Below are 19,153 nucleotides of genomic sequence, written 5' to 3'. Positions count from 1 at the left end.
CTTTGGGGAGATGACTGTGACCCTTTTTGTGACATTGGAAGTGTATGTGCTTGTGTGTGTGAGGACATACTTGTACCGCAGTATGTGTGTGGAGATCAGAGAACAACTTTGAGGAATTGGTTCTCTCTCTCCGCCATGTAGGTTTGGGGAGTATAGCACTCAGGTCATCAGGTTCAGTGGCAAGGGTCTTTACCCTCCTAGCCACCATCATCAACCGTTCAAAAACAATTTTCTCACTTATGAACACCTCCACTTGAAAGGGTATTGACATGTCTTTTTATCCTCAGAATGCCTAAAACAACACCTGTATGTGATATTAATCGTATAGGACGCATCAGATACGTTTCCATAACTGTTCTAAGTGGTTTGTACCTGCAGTCCCAGCTGCTCTTAAAGCTGACATAGGAGGGATTTGGGTACAGCCTGGGCAACCAAGCAAGACCTTATCTCCAAGAACTAAAAAGCAAACACATAGATACGTAAACACTAGCTGTTATTACCATCTTTAACGCAGCACAGTTCGCGGTGCTCTGGCCTCCTGCTGTAGGGTCTCAGAAGGTGATCTCACCCCTTGGGTTGATGGAAGTGCCATGAGCAAGAACCCTCAGGCGGTGAATGACAGTCCTGAGGAGCCAGGCCCCTCTCCGCTGTGTGTAGCCCTTTGCTCCAGCCATGCTTCCAGATGGCTGCCCTGAGAGACGGCAGGCCTGCTCTGGAGACAGCTTCCTTTCCTTCCTGCGCCCTCTAACTCCTCACTCCAAGCAACTTCTGGTGCAGCTAGCTACACCGTGTGGAGTGGAATGGGACTGGAGCATCGGGGTGCCTAGGCTAAGGCGCCTGGGTTTTTATCTTCCTGGCGTTGAGGGCCTTCTTATTTACATATGTATTTTATTTTGTGATAGGGTCTCATGTAGCCTGAGTGGTCTTACCATGTAGTTGGAGATGGTCCTACACTTACAATTCTCCCGCCTCAGCTTTCGAAGTGCTGGAATTACAGAAGTGTTCTGCCACCCGATTGCGCAGTGCTAGGGTGGAACCCAAGGCTCTTGGCCCGTGGAGAAACATTGCCAGCTGAGCTCTACGCGTGCCCCTCGAAGGCCTTTCTCAGGCGCTCTGGCTCTGGGCTGTGGTCTGGAAAGGGCAGATGTGGCATTGGCTTCGTGGGCATACATAAAGGGAGTGTTAAGAGGGCATCGGGGGAGGGGCACCAGATGAGCCTCAGGACAGGGATTGCTGTAGCCTACAGGATGCACCTAAGAGTGCTCATGTGAGGGTAATATGGGCATCTCTGCTGCCCACCTATGGCAGAGGATGTTTATGTCATCTCTTCTGAGGCCTGCCCCGTTGGATTCATGCTTCATCCTTTAGGAATAAGCCCCTCCCCCAGCCAGAAGTGCCCCACTCTGTTTAACCTCCCAGCATCCCACTCATCGGCACCACTTGGCATGAGCCTCACTCATGGACCTGGCTCATGCTGCCAAGTGCATGTGTCTCTGTATCTTGCCTCCCAGCACTTTGGCATAGTCCAAGGGAGACCCCATCTCACCTTGTTGGTTATAGCACTAACAGAGGTTCCCATTTGTTCCTTTGTGTATAGGAAAGGATAGTCATAACAGGCGCTGGCATACTCATACAGATAGGAAACTGGGAATGATAGACATGGCCTCTGCCTTGTCTCACAGTGTGGTGGGGGCGGTGACAGTGGCCCTTCAACCACAGCAGAGGCCAGAAACAGAACCTTGACGGAGGAGAGGAAGAGACGGCGCCTGCAATGGACGTTCCTGCTGGGTAAGGCCACAGAGAAGCCTGCCTCAAACAAGTGGTGCTTCTGCTCGGGGCTGAAGGACACACCGGCCAGGGAGGAAGACTGTGAGGTCAGGCGCGTCGAGGTCAAGGCCGCAGCACAGTAAGATCCTGGGGCAGAGGCAGAGCAAGGACTGGGCTCTGGAGGAAGGCCAGCATGGCTGAAGTGCAGAGAGCAAGGCTGTAGAGCAGGAGGCAGGTAAGAACAGAGGCGTGGGGGGGGGGTTCCGTCCTGAACACCCTTCCCCATGCGAAAGGGGGCGATCCTCGCCCAAATGCACAAGGAAGCCTCTGACGCTGGCAGAAGTAGGAGCAATGACATCTGCAGAGATCACTGCATGTCATGAACTAACTGCGGGCCCTGCTGCAGGGGGACGCTGGCTGCGGCGCCCATGGTGTAGGCTAAGCGTGGTGGTGACTGGATCACGCAGAGATAACGGAGGGGAGTTTACAGGTTCACAAGCCACTTGGAGTTCCTGGGGAGGGATTACTGAGTGGGGGTGAGTGAGAGAGAATCAGGGAGCCTGCTGGGTTGGAGCTCTACTAAGTGAAGTTGGCTCATTCATTGAGAAAGGCGTGCCTGCCAAAGGATGACATCATGTACCGTGCGAATAACTTTCCTTGGTGATCCTCAGGCACAGGTTGTCTGTTACCGCTGATGCAGAGGAAGGAGGTAGAGATGAGAGGAGGCGCGAAGCCCAAGGCTGCCTCCCCAGGGCACAATCTGCCGCTGGCCTGCCTGAAGCCTGTGCTCTTGACTGGCCCCTTCCCTGTGTTCTCAGGGCTGGACCACCCATCTGCAAAGGGGCGAACGGACAAGAGTGACCCAGGGCGCACAGCCCGGTGGCTCAGTGTGGTGTTGCCTCTCACCTGAATGGGGTGTGATTTTTGTCAGTGCTCAGATGTGGTTCCAGGCAGCCAGGACCCCAGAAGCTAGTCTCCCATTGTAGAAGGCAATTCTGCTCATGGGAAGCCCATCTGGGCAGGAAGCCAATGGCTTCCCCCAGGCCCAGGCTCCCCTTGCCAGTTGGAGGGGCTGGCTTGCTCTCTTTTGCACAACCTTTCTTTCACTCATTGTTTTTAAATACTGGCTGCTTAATTTTCTGTACTGGGATCTGAAAACAAAGACAAAATTAGGGAAGTGGAAATGGCTCATTATTTCGCTGTCGATCTGCGATTTAATAGGGCAGCAATTCTGCATTCTTTGAAGGGGGGCATGTTATCTTTTGGTAGCCCCGGTCTCCAGGGAATACTTGGCTCCCCCTGCCAGCCAGGCATGCTTCAAGCCTGTTGAATGTGGCCCGGTGATGCCTGGGACTCACTGTGGCTTCCGTCAGTGGGAGCTGTAGCTTGGCAGTAGGTCTGGGCACACGTGGGCAGGTGTGTCCCATTCTACCACCCTACGGAAAACTCTAAAAGACTGAGGTTGGAAGGCAAACTGCAGGGAAGCCCTCACAGCCACCTTTCTGCATGAACTAGGATGGGGGTGTCTTTCTCTCCACCTGGTTACCCACAGCCCTGGCTGGAACCCAGGGAGCAGGCGGCGCTGAGTTCTCCACTGTGGGGAGGTGGGGAGTCTGAACCCCACTGTGTAAAGGCCATTTTGCCCCTCTTTTCCTCCTGCTGCACCTGACTGGACCTACTGCCTTCAGCCTCACCTATGGAGGGTGACTGCATGCCGCTTCTGTCTGTGGGTGGAGGACAGACAGTTCTTATGAGCCCTTTCCCTTGCTTGCTGGGCTAAGCAAATGTTCTGTCACTGAACGACTTCCCTGGTCCCTAATTTCACTTTACTTGATCATCCGTGGCTGCTGGACACTATACCACGTGACACATAGCCTGCGGAAATGCTTCCAGAGCAGGCTGCGACAGGTGCCGCTAGTAAGCGCCGGGCACTGGCTGAGTGCTCATTGCATACTGCTGGTTTTTTACACGAATCTCAGTTAACCCTCAGAGTGGTGAACAGTGAGCTTACTGTAGACATGAGAACATCTGAGGCTAGCACCGGCATGGGCAGCCCACCCAAGGGCTCACCCGGCTTGTCCCAGCACTATGACCCAGTGACTCTGCAGGGTTCCAAGGACATCAAGTTGGTGGCTGAGTGCTGGGTGGTGTAGGAGGGAACATAGGTGACTCCAAGTAATACCAAGAGCTCCCAGCATGCAATAGCAGAGAAAGACCCAGTCCTGGTATGGGGCACTTTGGACTGAATATTGGTGTTACCTAAACCTATATTCTGATGCCTTCACCCAATGGGGTACTTGGAGGTGAGGTCTTTGGAAAGTAACTAGAGCTAGAGGCAGGTGCAGGGTTGGGCCCATGTGGTGGGGCTGGGAACTTTGTCCCCTGTCTTGTGGGAATGCTCCAGGAAGCACCCATCCGTTGCCCTGTCAGGCCTCCAGCACTATAGGAAGAAGCTTCGGTAGCTTCATCTAGGCTCCATGATGTTTCCGTTACAGTAAACTGAGCTGACCTAGACAGGGCCTGACACTGCACTATCCTCTCCCTCTAGGGACAGTGACCATTAGGCTACAGGAAGGCTTGCAGGGTCCCAGTGGAGGCTGCTGGGCCAAGAGCGAACTAAGCAGAACCAGACGTGTCGGGACGTGTGAGTGTCCCAGCTACACCTTCATCCCGGTTGAGCCAGGTCTCTGACCAGCTACTTAGAGCCTCAAGCCATATCCCAGGCCCCTGCTGGAGCAGAAGTAGCCTTCAGTTGATGTGGGTGGCCTGTGGCACCAGGGGGTGGGTGGGGAGGGCTTGCTTGCTCTCTGAGCTCTCAAAGGTGACCCTGTGTAGAGGTTCAGAAGCCGAGCAGTCTGCAGCACCTGAGAGCCTCTGTTGCTCCCCTTCACAGGAATCTCTCTCTCTCTCTCACAAACACACACACACACACTGCCGCCTCCACACTTTGTGGCTGGGATCACTGCACCTGGCACACATAATCGCTCTATCAACAGTGGCCGATGGTATTTCGAGAGTGTGGTCTCATCCAACAGCCTTGGGAGGGCAGAGCACTCTGCATTACAGTGTGAAGTGTGATGAAAGCAGCAGGACCTCCTGGCCTCTCTGAGGCCTACACCAGGGGTGGTGGCCGAAGGTCTGGGAGATGAGCTGCCGGTCCCTGGAGAGGCTAACTGTCCTTAGCCTGCACACATCCCAAAGCCAAGGCTGGCACTTAAATAACTGCCTCTCCCTCCAAAAGACCTGGAGAGCTGGGAGCGCCTTTAGGGAATAATGAGCAGCTCTGAGGGGACCCTCCCTTGCGTGCTTGACCACAAACGCTGCAAAGTCAGAGCCTTCCCAGGAGCCAGTATGGAACCCCTGTGCTTCCTGGGGACCTGAGAGGGGACCTTAGAGCAGATTCCATTTTGTTTAGAAAACCAGAGAAGTGACTCTGGATGGTGGCCAATCCGTGCCCCCACACGAGTGTGTCACGGCGTCCCTCCTGAGTGTGCCAGCTCCCACCACTCCTGCAGAGCCTCCTGATCAGGCTGGTGACGCATGCTTGGGGAAGCCAAGTTGGTGACATTTCCCTCTCCGAGGAGGGATGTGTCTCTTGCTCAGTTGGCAGCCTGCAGAAAAGGCCAAACAACAGATCCGTCCTTCCCTCAGTGGAAACCCCCACCTGTAGAGACAGAAGCCTCTGTAACCCCCCAGGAAAAGGTGCCATTGTTGAATCACACACCTCTGGTAGGCTGGGAACCAACCTCAGCCCCAACAAATCCACCTCTGCCTCCCAGTGTTTATCCTGGCCTGCCCTGCCATTGCTTGTTGCTGTGTCTCTCAGGAAAGCAAAGTGTGTGTTTGGATGTTAAGATCTTAAACAACTCAGTGGAAGGAAAAACACTGGGCTCTGGGCTCTGGCTATTTATGTCTGGAAAGGAACAGCAGGAGGACTCCAGAGTCATTGCTAACCAGTTTTCCCTTGCCACAGACCTCAGACAAGGTCTCAGGTCTCTCCATATCCTCTGAGGAGAAAGCTTCCCACCTTCCGGGGGTCCTGGAATCCTTATATGAGAAAGTGGTACCACGCCGCTGCTTAAGCTGCTGCTCATATTTTCTCACCGTGGCCCCTGACCTGTCAGGCACACGTGGGAGTTTCCGGCCTGCGAGGGTGTACTTTCTTTGGGAGCGGACCACATTTTCCGCCCACGTCTGCAGGTAGCCGCAGTCTGCTGTAGGAAGGCAGTGTCTGCCGCTGCTGCTTGCCTGGATCCTCCCCAGGTATTAGGCGTTTGGGTGATTTCCAGTTCTTTGCTGATGAACACACTGGCACTGCAGAGATCTACTAGCTGATTTTGATGTGGTCCTCACAGAAGGGAATTATGGGATACCCAATCAGTAACATGAAGAGCCATAGATGAGGCAACTAGATGGCAAAGGCATCCAAGGATATGCTCTGGGAAGCCTTGTCCTTAGCTCAAAGCAGGAACTATCCTCTTAGAAGACGCCAGAGTATCCCTTGGGGATCACTGCCCTGGTCCTACAGCTCAGGAGAAGCAGCCAGAATACTGACACATATGTGTCCTCTCTCTTGTAGAAAGTCTGCACCAAATGCGGAATCGAGGCCTCCCCTGGCCAGAAGCGGCCCCTGTGGCTGTGTAAGATCTGCAGTGAGCAAAGAGAGGTAGGGTCCTGGAGTGGGTTGGGCTTGGGTGGGCCAGGGTGGGTGGACCAGGATGAAGGCAGGGGTGCTGGATAGGTGCTTCTCCAGAGGGCAGGTGCTGTGGAGGACTTCCCAGGACGTCCAGGGAAGAAGGGCAGGAAAGAAAACCTTATGGCCTGCCCATCCCCTCCTTCCTGTAGAAGTGAGAGGAAACCCTGGTTTTGCGCTTCGGGGTCCTTGGATTCCATGGGTAGCCTCCCTGGGCATGTGTACATGTGGCGTTGGGGGGCAGGGCTGCGACTGGAGCAATAGTAATTGCCCGAGTTAAATGTCTTCTGAGCATGTGCCACCACAATCAACTAGTTAAATCTGTCATTCTATCCCCGTCACACCCGCCTGATGGGTGAAACGGCCACCCCTTGCCTGGTGGAAAAGCACTCAAGGCCAGAGAACCTGCGTTTACTGAGCTGGTGGTGAGCGGGGTGGGCTGGCGATTGAGCACAGCCATGATGCCGCCACCCAGCCTTTTCTGGTGCCAGTGTTCTGTGGTCCAACGTGACCCCTTTTGGGGGGAAATAAATCATTCTTGGGTGTTGAAAAGGCCCTGAGATGGTAGCAGATAGGTGAACAGAGCCTGGAATTGCTTCTCCTTACCCCAAGCCTGACTTTTCCTCTCTGCCCAAAATGGGAATGGAAGCAGGGCAGGCCGAGGCAGGCACCTCCTGGGGAATGGCCAACAGGGGCAGCAGGGCAGGGGGACCCTTAGCTTTCTGAGCATGGTCTTACTCTTTAGCAATCTTGCTTGGCACTTTATGTGTGCTTTTCCGCTGAGGATCCATACAATGCTTTCAGTTCAGACCTCCCGTCCATCATTGTGCTGTCGCCCAGTCCTGCCTCCGTCTGTCCATCCTCTGCACACCTAGATTCTTCGGCAGTGCCTTTCACTGGGTCCTGGGATCCTTAGGGCAGAGCCAGGCATCCTGGGTGAGCGGGGGGCATGGGAGAGCACCCAGCCCCGCCGTGTGCATGGATGCCCACTCTCCTCCAAGCATGCTCTCTCTCACAGCCTTGGGGCTGGGTCCTGCTGTTCGCACTCTCTCTCCCAAGTGAGAAACCCTCTCTCCAGCCTCACTTTTAGCGACGGGGCTGTGGCCCCCCTCACCCACTGTGGGATGCTTTAAGTTCTCACATATAGGAAAACCAGTCTCCAGCTGCCTCCACCTACTGCTGGGCACAGAGCTCTATAGGCAGCACATTTGGACGCTCAAAATAGTAAGTAGCTGGGCGCAGTGGCGCACACCTGTAATCCTGCACTCAGGAGGAGGCAGGAGGAGCACAGTCGGAGGCTAGCCTAGACTGCCTAGCAAGATCCTATATGTGTGTGTGTGTGTGTGTATACCTCTTTTTAAAAGAGTAAGTAGCTTGATCCTCCGATCCTGAGTTATATACCTTGGTTTTGAGCACAGACAAGCTTACATGTTACTTTTAAAATATGTCCACCTGCTGTTGCTGTGTGTCTGGAAGGCAGGGCCTTGAAGTGTCAGCTGGCTTTTAGACCTGCCTGGAGGGCCCTTGTCCCCAAATGGTGGTGATGATGGCCCTTCAGGCTTGGGGGGGTGGGAAGCAAGCTTATGACTGCCCCTCACTCCATAACTGTTAGAGCTTCCCCTTCCTCGCGTTCCCCTCTGTGAGCTGAGTCTCTCTAGTCTTCAAGGGACATCTTTTAAAGATACAGGTAAGTAGCTGGGCAGTGGTGGCTCACACTTTTAATCCCAGCACTCTAGAGGCAGAGGCAGGCTGATCTCTCTCAGTTGGAGGCAGCCTGGTCTAAAGAGTGAGTTCTAGGACAGCCAGAGCAAAGTGAAACCCTTTCTCAGAGAGTGGGGAAGGGAGGGAGGGGAAGAGAGAGCATGTGCTCAGATAAGCAGGGAGGGAATCTCTCTAAATGGTGCCTGGTGAAGAGCTTCCTCGGGGTGAAGTGATGATCGCAGGTAACTGGGATACTGGAGGTCAAGTTGCAACAAGGGAAAAGGTGGATGGAAAGAGAAGATTCCATCCGCTAGAACAGCGTCACCAGTTACCCGCACACGCCTCAATAGTTCCTGAGCTCTCGGACGGAGAGAGGGCCTCTGCCAGCCCCTCCTAATCTCCAGAGTGCCCCATTTCCAGAAAAGTCTGAAATAGCTTCAGATGAATTTTCTTATCTTTCCTAAGGCAAAGAATACAAGGCTGTGCATTGCCCTTGAATCTTTAGGAGCTGATAAAGCTTAGCAAGATCAAAAAGGTCCCCCTCTGTGGCTCCAGGCAGCACAGCATGGATGCTTGCTCCTTGCAGACAGGGTCGTGAACAGCACATGGTTCATCATCTGTGGGTACCATGCCCTCAGCCTGGAGTCTGCAGTCTGCCATGGGCGGGGAGGAGGACAGGGCAACGGGTTTCCCAATGCCTTTTTTCTCTTCAAGAAATATCTAATCATAACAAAGAGATAGCAGCGAGAAAAGACATTTAAAGTGTCAGGTTTTAAGCACTGAGCGTAGTTGATGTGGAGATTGTGATGGGAATTTGGAGCTGTGTCCTGCGCTGGAGAGCAGGTCGTGACAGAAGAACTTGGATTGCTGATGGGCGCTCTTGTGCCGCTCGCCCCAGCACTCTTATCTCCCTCTCCTCCTGGCTAGCTCCCATCAGCCCTGGCTGTAATTGCCTGTCATTGCTCTCGAGTGGGTCGGATGCGGGCTGGATGTTCCAGGGTGGGCAGCTTGGTGTTGCTGTCTGCCTAAGGCCTGTGAGCGGCAACGTGAATCTCAGGCCGTCGTGTTTAGAGTTTACAACCTAATGCATCTATCCACTCGGGCATTTGGTGCATATTTATTAAGCATCTTCTGTATGCCAGGTAAGACAGTTCTTGCAGAGAGAGAGAGAAAGAGAGAGAGAGAGAGACCACAAAGGAAGGTGCACAGATGGTAATAATGTGATCCAAGGAAATGGGGAAAGAGGTGGGGGCTGTGGCCCCGCTTTTACAGGAGTCAGGGAGGGGATCACTGATAAAATATTGGAGCACAGATCTGAGGTACACTGTGTGGGTATGGAGGGAAAGCGCTGCAGAGGGTCAGGGAGATGAGTGTGCGCAAAGGCCCTGAGGTGGGTGTGTGCTGAGCCGGGAGACCAAGGAGACAGAAGCAGGGTCAAGGTTGAGGAGAGGAGGTCAGAGGTGCAGAGGGAGGTCAAACCAGGGCAGTTTCATATGCTGTTGTAGAGACTTTGGCTGCTCTAGTCAGGAAAATTATGGGTCCTGGAGGACCTTGGTTATATCAGTGACATGTTCTGACCTTCTCCTTTAAGGGACATTCTGGCCATTGTGTTATATGAATCGTCAGCTACAGAAGCACGGTGTTTTGTTCTCTGTTTTTAATATTACTCAGGATACTCAAGTTACCTCTTAGTAGCTTTACAAGTTTTCATATGTGTATACACAAACCACAACTCTCTCTCTCTCTCTCTCTCTCTCTCTCTCTCTCTCTCACACACACACACACACACACACACACACACACACAGGAACTTAGAGAGAGAGATGGGGCCATGCACTAGCTATGGTGGCAGCATAAACCTTTGATCGCAGCACTTGAGAAATGGAGGCAGGGGGATCAGAATTCAAGGCCAGACTAGGTTTAATGAATCCAGTCTCAAAAAACAAAAAATAAAGTACACTTTACTGTTTTTAATAGCAAGTAATTGGATAATTGAGGAATGCTGACAATACATAGTAGCGTATAAAGAAGTACATACAAAATCTTACCCCGACTCTGTAGAAACAACCACTATTAACATTTTGGCATGTTACTTCCAGCCTCTTTGCTGTTTGTTTGTTTGTTTGTTTGTTTGTTTGTTTGTTTGTTTTCCCCTCTAGTCTATTGAAGCTGTGTTTTAAGTTAATTTTCTATTCTAAGTTATTGCACGATATAATCAGAAACTGTGGAGCTTCCCGATGGTGTGCTATCAGACAGCCCTCGATTGAGGGCATGTGAGCTTGGTTTTGTCTTGTCTTTTAGTTTGGGTTTTTTTGAGACAGTATCTCACGTAGCCTCATCTTGAAACTTCCTATGTGGCTGGGATCAAGGATGACCTGGAACCCCAGCTCTGCCTCCCCCATTTGAATAGTTTCCATTTTTTCTCTAGCTAGTAACGACGTATCTCTGTCTGCATGCCTTGCGGGCTGGGATGACACTCCCGCCTGGTGCATCAAAGCCAACAAGCTCAGCCATCCCAGGCCCTGCCTGCAGTGTGGATCACAGCTCACATTGTAGACGATCACAGTTCACAGTGGCTTCCTAGGCTGAGAGATGGCTAGGGGGCAAGGGGGGTCTACACAGCTGGGGCATGGCTGTCTAGACGAGACGACTGGTAGGGAGAAGATAGAAGCCATGCTGAATATGCAGGAAAAAGTACAGGCAGAGCAGAAAGGGAGCTAAATGAAAAGCATTGTTAATGATCTATAAAGTTCAACTGAACCCTAGTCATTCCCAGTCAGTGAACCTGGTGGTTTCCAGAGGTGGCCACAGGGGTTGCCTTGTTACTGTATATAAAATTTTTTTTAAATTTCCAAGCCCAATCTCCTGTTTGAAGAGTCACTTGAGATTGTCCTGCCTCAGTCTTGGAAGCACAGGGTGACATGTGTAACTGACTGGCTGTGTACCCCAGCCATCCTTCCCGGGTCTCCAGTCCCACTGCGCCCGACAGGCAGACACACTCTGACACATGTGCAAGATTTAAAGAAGCAAAGAAAGAGCACACACTGGGCCCCAGTGTACTTACCGGCACATTGACACACTCAGGAAGGGAGGCAGAGGCACGCTGTCCAAGGACGTGACACAGAGCAGCAAGCTGAGGAGAACTGGCCTGTGCCATGCCGGGAACGGGATGAGACAGCGGAGGGCCTCAGCAGGCCATGCTTTCACTCTGTGTTAGTGACCAGTTAAAGCTTTACTGTATTTGGCAATTAACATTTTTATCTGGCAGGACTGGGGAGATAGCTCAGGTGGCTGCAGACACCTGAGGACCTGAGGTCAGATCCCCAGCATGCACGTACCAGCCTCAGGATCAGTGTTAGGATAAGAGGATTTGGCCTGACCAGTCAGTGAGCTCCGGGTTCAGGAAAGAAACCCTGTTTCAAAAAAATAGCTGGAGAATGATAGAGAAAGACTTGATGTCTGACCTCTTTGTACATGCATAGTCTCTCTCTCTCTCTCTCTCTCTCTCTCTCATTTATACTTGGGTATTTGGCTCAGGAAAGCTTTTCAGTCATATTTTTTATTATCGCTTATGCCCACCATTCCTTCCAACTCATCTTCAGCTCCCTTCATGATTTCCCCTCTGTCCTTAAAAATCTTAAAGCTTTTCACTCGTGACACTGATTTTTCTTTTTAATATCTGACTTAAGCACTTTGTCAGTTTTTATACTGATACCTGTGTGTGAACAGCCAAAATGGAAAAGAGCCTTGAGGGCTAGGGGCATAGCTCAAGTGGCCCATAAGCGCACTAGGGCTGGACAGATGGCCCATTCGTTAAGAGTAGGCAGACGCTGCTCTTGCAGAGGACCCGAGTTCAGCTGCCAGAACCCAGGGCAGGCAGCTCACCCACCCTGTTAGTCAGTGTTCATTCATTCCAAAGGGCTTTCCTATGAACCAGCTAGTTCCACAGTAATTGAGACAGAGACTTACAGATGTATTAAACAAGCATAATAACTGGGCAGTACAATTTAAACTAATTTTCCAAGCTAGTCTGCCTACTTCCCAGCCGCACTCCCCAAGTTACCTGCCAAATATTTTTTCGGCCTGTCTGCATCTGCTCCATCAGGCCACATCTTCTCCCTTTCTCCTTCCTCCTTCTCTTCTGCGGCCTCCTCCTCCCGGCCTAGTGGCCTCTACCTCAGATCCCAAGCCCAGGAGCAGAAATTCCGCCTACTTCTATTCTATCCAGTAATTGGCTGTCAGCAACTTTATTAACCAATCAGAGATAATTGGGGAGCAAGGTTTACAGAACAAAGACTGGTGTGAGTGCTGGGCAAGGGGGCACACGCCTGTAATCCCAGCACTCAGGAGGCAGAGGCAGGCAGATCTCTGTGAGTTCGAGGCCAGCCTGGTCTACAAAGTGAGTCCAGGACAGCCAGGGCTACACAGAAAAACCCTGTCTCAGAAAAACAAAACAAAAGACCAGTGTGAGAATGCACTCTGGACTGCAACCAGATCTTGGGGGCCAGAATTACCATTTGCATACATAGCATCAGAGCAGCCCCCAACCCAGCACCTTCTAGAACCCCAGCTCCTGGGGGTTCTGGCATCTCTAACATTTGCAGGCACGTGTGCCCATGTGCACTACCTATACTCAGCGCGTAGTTCAAGACAAAAGAAGTCATAAGGACCTTGACATCGACTTACGGAGGGGGCCACAGTGGTAGGCACCCACACTTCTAGCCACTCCGGAGGCTGAAGCAGGGGGATTGCTTAAGTCTAGAAGTGAAAGCCTTTCCTGAACAACATACCAAGACTCCACCCCAAAAAGAATTTTTAAAGACATTTGTTGCTTAAGAATCATCGTAAAACTGTTGGGACTAGCCACTACCCAAGTCAAGCCCTAGGGCATGGCCACACGGGCCTTTTCAGTGCAGCGTCCTGTGTCATTTTCTGTGCCTGGCTGCTTTTATTCAGTCAGGATTCTGAATTGGCCATGTCCATGTGCACAGACACATGCCTACCTGTCTCTATTGCCCTGTCCTGGACCCTCCCTCTCACAGTCTCCTTTTTGTCCTCCCCCCCCCACCACATTGGTGGCTTCAGGTCTCTGTTCCTTTGCTGTTGGGAACACTTGTCCCCTGACCATTCGCTTATCCTGAGAACAGAGCAGAGAGCAGAGAGTTTCTCTTGGGCCATGATACATGCTCATGTTTGACTTCTTCGTGTGATCCCCAGTTATTTTCCAGAGAAGCCAGCTGATGCTCTCGTGAGCCCTGGGCACAGGTCCCTCAGTCCAGCTGTTGCTCTCCTCACTCCAGCCTCCAGTGCAGCTCAGCTGCTACTTTTTCCTCCCATTGCCATTCTTCCCCTTTCCCTACAGTTTATATCATTTTCCTCATGTTACCTATTTGTTTGTTTGCCTCCAACTTTTTTTAAAGTTCTTTATTTATTCCATAAACAATGTTCTGTCTGCATGTAGACCTGCACTCCAAAAGAGGGCACCAGGTCTCATTACAGATGGTTGTGAGCTACCATGTGGGTGCTGGGAATTGAACTCACGTCCTCTGGAAGAGCAGCCAGTGCTCTTAACCTCTGAGCCATCTCTCCAGCCCCACCTCTAACTTTTAATCCTCCTGCCTCAGCCTCCTGAGTGTTGGGTTATAAGGAGGTACCACTGCTCCCAGCCCACCTGCTATATTCCCTAGGCTCTGTTTCCCAGACCAGTCTTCATCTTTTCAAGACACTAAGTGGCTATCCTTCTCCCTCTGAAACGTGGCATGCACCCGTGCAGTTTCCAGGTTTTCCATCTGTGACTTTAGAACAGTCCTCACCCTGCCCACTTCTGTGGTAGTTTTCCCAGACTCAAGCTCCCCCCTGTTCATTAGTCTTCAGATGCAGTGAACCCAGTAGATCAAAAGTGACCTGGAAACACTAAGAAAACCTCTTGAAGTCCCCTCTGTGCTGGGAACTTCTGCCTGTGACACTCTGCATTTCAGAGGTGGCACCTGTGACTCTCTGTGGCCTTCGGAAAGGGGCCAGAACCTAACAGACAGCAGCCCCATCCTAATCATCTCCTTGGCACCCCCTGGCTCCGTTCCCCCTGTGGGAACCTGTCTGAAGGAAACGCACTCCCCAGGTGCAGTGACATTGCCAGCCTGGCTGTGTCTGGCAGGAGTGGAAGATGAAGGGTGGCTCTGTGTGCCTTAGCAGTCAGGCCTAGCCTGGGTGTGACATCACACACTTAACCCTCCATCACCTGAGGTTCAGGCAAGCCTGGCTACGGCCCCAAGTCCCTCTAGTGGTCCTCAGTTTCACCTCTCTCCTGCCTCCTTGTCTGTGTCATGGGGTTGGAAGAGACTGTTGAAAACTTCAAACCACGGGACTAAAGGTAGCAAACTGAAAATTCATTTATTGTTTAGCCTTTCTTCCCCATCCGTTAAAAACAAAACCCATGACTCACCCAAAGTTGTCCTGCAATCAGTGGAAAGGTTAATTAGAATCTAGAGTCCCCTGCATTCTCAAAACCATTTCTCCAGCCCCTAACAGGCAGAGGCTGAAGCTGAAGCCTTTTCATCCAAGGGGATGAGCTAAGAAGGGGTGAACACCAATTTGTAAGTCATTGAACGCTGATTAATCCAATTAGAGCACTCTTCTTTCCCCTGGCCTTTCTCTCCTGTGCTTTCACACACAAGCCTGATTAGACCCAGGAAGAGCCTGCAGCAGCCCACAACGCACCGACTGAGGCTCCCACAGTGCTTTGCAGAGAAAGGTGCTTAGGAAATGCTTGGTGATCCAAAGGGAAATTTGCTAAGAAAAGCCCCTGCTCTAACCACTTCACACCCCTGCCCCCAGCAATTCGGGGGGGGGGGGCTTTGTTCGGCTTCCCTCGTATTGTCACTGGTGACCCTAATGGAGTGCCCACGGGCCCACTGAAGCTGAGGTACGTCCCCTTCCCCTCACTCCCTCCCCTGTTTGTTGACTGACCAAAAAAGAAATCTGTGAATGGGGAAAAAGTGCCTTTTGCTTCAGCCCGCCCAGCCTGGAGGTAAGCGGTACTCCAGTGGGGTCATTTACCCTCGTCCGTCCGTCCGTCCGTACGGGCCTCACAGCCTGAGGTGGGAGAATCGGGGGCATTCCCTCTTCCCCATCAGATTGCCTGTGGCTGGTGAGCCCAGCGCCTCTGCACCTGCCTCCCTGGCTGGCAGCCTGTGTCACTGCAGGCTGCCATCTGCCTCGCCATGCTGGGTGTCTCCACTGCTTGCAGTTTGGATTTTTGCTGCAAACAGCTTTGCCTGAGGGCCCCTTTCACAGGCCCGCGAGCGCAGTGAGGAGTGGGTGGCTGGTGCCGGGACAGGTGGCTGCCTGAGTACCCTACCATCTGGGCCTGGCTCGCGCTAGGCTGCTGTAGAGACATTCCTGGGGGACCTGGATGGCCACACTTCCTCGGTGTGTTGTGGTCACCTCCCACACTGCTGTCACTGCTATCTCCCGGCCTCCCACATAGGCACAAGAGGCAGCAGGAGGAGGCTCCCAACACCCACCAGGTCCCAGAGCAGTTTGCCCATCTGGACGCCCCCACCAGTAGCATCCTCGAAGACAGGCTGAACCACTCCCACCCTCCTGTCACTTGACTGAAGTGCCAGTCTGAGCCCCTGCACAGGAAGTTTTACCCTGAGATGCCAACAGACCCCAAAAGGAAAGGGCTTCATTACAGCCCCCAACACAGCCCTCTGAGCTAACTGTACATACATTCACAATGCACACAAGCACACACCCCCCCCAGAAAGACCAATATCAGCAATGGGTGTTGGCCACATCTACGGAGTGAACATTTATCTCTCACAGGAGCGCAGCAAGGGACTTAGAGGATCTTGTGTCCCCCATGACAGATGGGCTAACTGAGGCTCAGAGAAAGGAGGTCACTTGCCCAAAGACCCCCAATGAGTGATTAATGGAGGAAGGAGTTGAAGCTAGACATGCCTTCTTCCAAAATGCATTCTAACAAGACTTCTAGCCAATCACTCATTTAGTCACATAACACCCTTGGTTGTTTATTGTGTGCCTGGCAATATTTCTGGCCCTTAGAAAATGGTAACCGGCAAAGCATCCACACGTCCCTTTCCTGTACTCTCATTCTAGCGGGACAGCGCAGGTGAGAAGCTGCATGAGCAAGCATGAGCAAGCCAGGAAATAGGAAGGCTGTCTTAGTCAGGGTTACTATTGCTGTGATGAAACACCATGAGCAAAGCAAGTTGGGGAATAATGGCTTATTTGGCTTATCCTTTCACATCACTGTACAAAGAAAGTCAAAACAGGAACTGAAACAGGCCAGGACCCTGGAGGCAGGGGTTGATGCAGAGACCACCAGGGAGCACTGCTTACCGGCTTGCTCCCCAGGGCTTGCTCAGCCTGCTCTCTTACAGAACTCAGGGGGATGGCACCACCCACAATGGGCTGGGCCCTCCCCCATCAGTCACTAAGAGAATGCCCTACAGGCTTGCCTATGGTCCGATCTGATGGAGGCATTTTCTCAGTTGAGATTCCCTTCCCTCCGATGACTCCAGCTTGTGTCAAGTTGACATAAAAACCAGCTGGCACAAATGACATAATCTGTTGGATACCAGAATGGAAAGATAGAAGGTGGAGGGGTCAGGACAAAGCAGGAAGGAGGCTGCATCGATAAAGAGGATGGCACCATATCATGCCCATTAGAAATCCCCAGTGTTGGCAAGAATGTGGGGAACCTGGACCAGACCACTGTGCACTGCTGGCAAAAGTACAAAACAGTGGGTGCTGTAGAGGAGAGTGTGGTAGACTCTCAAGATATTTATGTAGAATTACCCCATCATCTAGCATTTCTAGATGATAGATGTTGATATCCAGTTATCTAGGTGCTGATATATCTCGGTATTTCACCTAAAGAATTAAAAGCTAGGCCTCCAGAGCTAACACACACACACACACACACACACACACACACACACACACACACACGGCAGCAGGGTTCACAGTGTCTGAAGGTGGACACCAGCCAAGTGCCCAAGTGAAATGGATCACATCACTTGTTTTATGTGGCCTCCAAAAGGAATGAAATTGTGGCACAGCCTACAACACGGATGAACCTTGAGGTTATGATGTCAGGTGACAGAAACCCAGTCACACCAGGACAGACACTGTGGGCCGCTACATAAGAGGGGGAGCCAGAGCTGGCAATTCCAGGGAGGCAGAAATGGGAGCGGTGGCTGCCAGTGTGCCACGGTGTGCCATGGGTGCAAAGCTTCCATTTGGGGGATGAGAAAGAGTTGTGTGGATGGAGGCGGACGCGCAGCAGTGTGTGCATTTAATGGTGCTAAGCTGTAAGCCTAAAAACGGTTATAGATGTATTTTGTTTTGTTTTGTTCTTTTTGCTTTGTTTTGTTTTTGTTTCTGAGACAGGGTTTCTCTGTGTAGTCTTGTCCGTCCTGGACTCCCTTTGTAGACCAGGCTGGCCTCAAACTCACGGAGCTCCACCTGCCTCTGCCTCCCCAAGCACTGGAGAGGCTCTATAGTTGTAAATTTTATTGTTGCCATGAGAAAATATCTGTGTAGGCCACTGTATTTACTCATCTTGTGGCTGTGACTGAATGACCTGACAATGGCAACTTATAAGAGGGAACAGGTTTATTTTGCCTCACAGTTTTCAGGTGCACAGTCCATCATGGCGGGGAAGGCATGGCACTAGACTGTGAGGAGGCTGGTCATACGGTATCTGTAGTCAGGAAGCAGAGAGAAGAAACTGGTGGTGCCCAGTATTTATATCACTTTTATCCCTGGACTGTGGGGTGGAACCATCTACAGTCAGGGTGGGTCTCCCCAACATGGACACATCCAGATCTGTGTCTCCTAGGTGACTCCAAATCCAGGCAAGGTGACAGTGAAGGCGAACTCTATTGGGTCCTTTGCAGAAGGCTGGATTCCAGCATAGAGGCAGCTATGATGGGGAGGCTGGTGGCCATCAGAACAACAAAGCAGAAACCCCCTAATGTACGTTATGTCCATAGAACTACAGCTCTCTACTGTGTAGTGCTGGGCTCCCCAAGGCAAGTACAGGTGCGTGGTCCCCAAAGTCTCAGGAAGTCAGCATGAACCTGTCTGGAGGTGGGTCGCCAGTCCACGAGTCAGTTTAGTTGTGTCATTTACTGGATGCTTCAAGTTACTAGCCACCCTTAGGAATATGCTTAGGAGTTGGCAGTTTCTACCTGGACTACAGCCAGGTCCAGAGTACCTGTATCCCCAAATACCAGCTGCTGTGGCTCCATCCTGATGCTGCATTCCATCTGGCCCCTCCCACCCTGCCTGTGAGGCCTATGTGCTCATGCTTTGGCTCTGTCCTACATGTCCCTCTAGGGAGTGTCTGGATTTGGTCTCTCTCTCGCACTAATTTGAATAAAATTTGATCCAAGCTTCTAGCTTGTTTTTCTGATGCCAAATGACACTGGCTGGCACATTTGTGCCTCTCCCCCTGGCCAGCTGTCTCACAGACGGGGACTAAGGAACCGAGGGTAGACCCCTGCTTTAGGAAGTGTTTACTGAGCATCTAGGCGGTGCCCAGCCCTAGGGTGGCATGGCATTTCCTTTCCTAAAGAAACAGCTTAAGATATACCATAGGGCTGCCAGAGAGTCCTGCTGGCACGGGGAAGCAGGCAGGACGGCCTTTGCTGGAACCATCCTGCAGGGTTGACTCAAGGCTCAGAGGAGGCATTAGTGTCCCCATTTTACAGCTAAGTGGAGGATCTGGCCCTTTGGTGACAGTCTGTAGTGGCACCACCAGAACCAGAGAACTGTGTGGTCCTGGGACACCCAGGGATGCTTTCTTGTCCAGGGGCTGCTTCCATCCAGTGATACTTGGTCTTCTGATGAGCTTCTAAGTGCTTATTTGAAGATGGTCCATGGAAGGTGCTGTGTGTGGAATAAGCTTTGCACACGTGTTTGATGTCACCGGTGAAGATGGGCCATGGAAGGTGCTGTGCG

General features: G+C 51.9%; 1 protein-coding gene across 7 annotated transcripts in view; it reads left to right on the top strand.

The window, feature by feature from the left end:
* The window catches only part of Rph3al (rabphilin 3A like (without C2 domains)), a 138,912-nt gene that overhangs the window by 84,239 nt on the left and 35,520 nt on the right, over nucleotides 1-19,153 (top strand). For 6 of the 7 annotated variants that reach the window (XM_055619494.1, XM_055619496.1, XM_055619495.1 and 3 more), the window contains exon 5: nucleotides 6,347-6,433. The exons of the other annotated variant lie outside the window; for it this stretch is intronic. In XM_055619494.1, coding sequence (XP_055475469.1) covers nucleotides 6,347-6,433 — 87 coding nt within the window. The remainder of the gene's footprint in view (nucleotides 1-6,346; nucleotides 6,434-19,153) is intronic. 7 annotated transcript variants of the gene reach the window in all.

The sequence above is a fragment of the Psammomys obesus genome, unplaced genomic scaffold (genome assembly GCF_907164565.1).
Source record: "Psammomys obesus unplaced genomic scaffold, mPsaObe1.curated_primary_1811, whole genome shotgun sequence".
NCBI lineage: Eukaryota > Metazoa > Chordata > Mammalia > Rodentia > Muridae > Psammomys > Psammomys obesus.
This window is presented reverse-complemented; position numbering and strand designations above follow the sequence as displayed.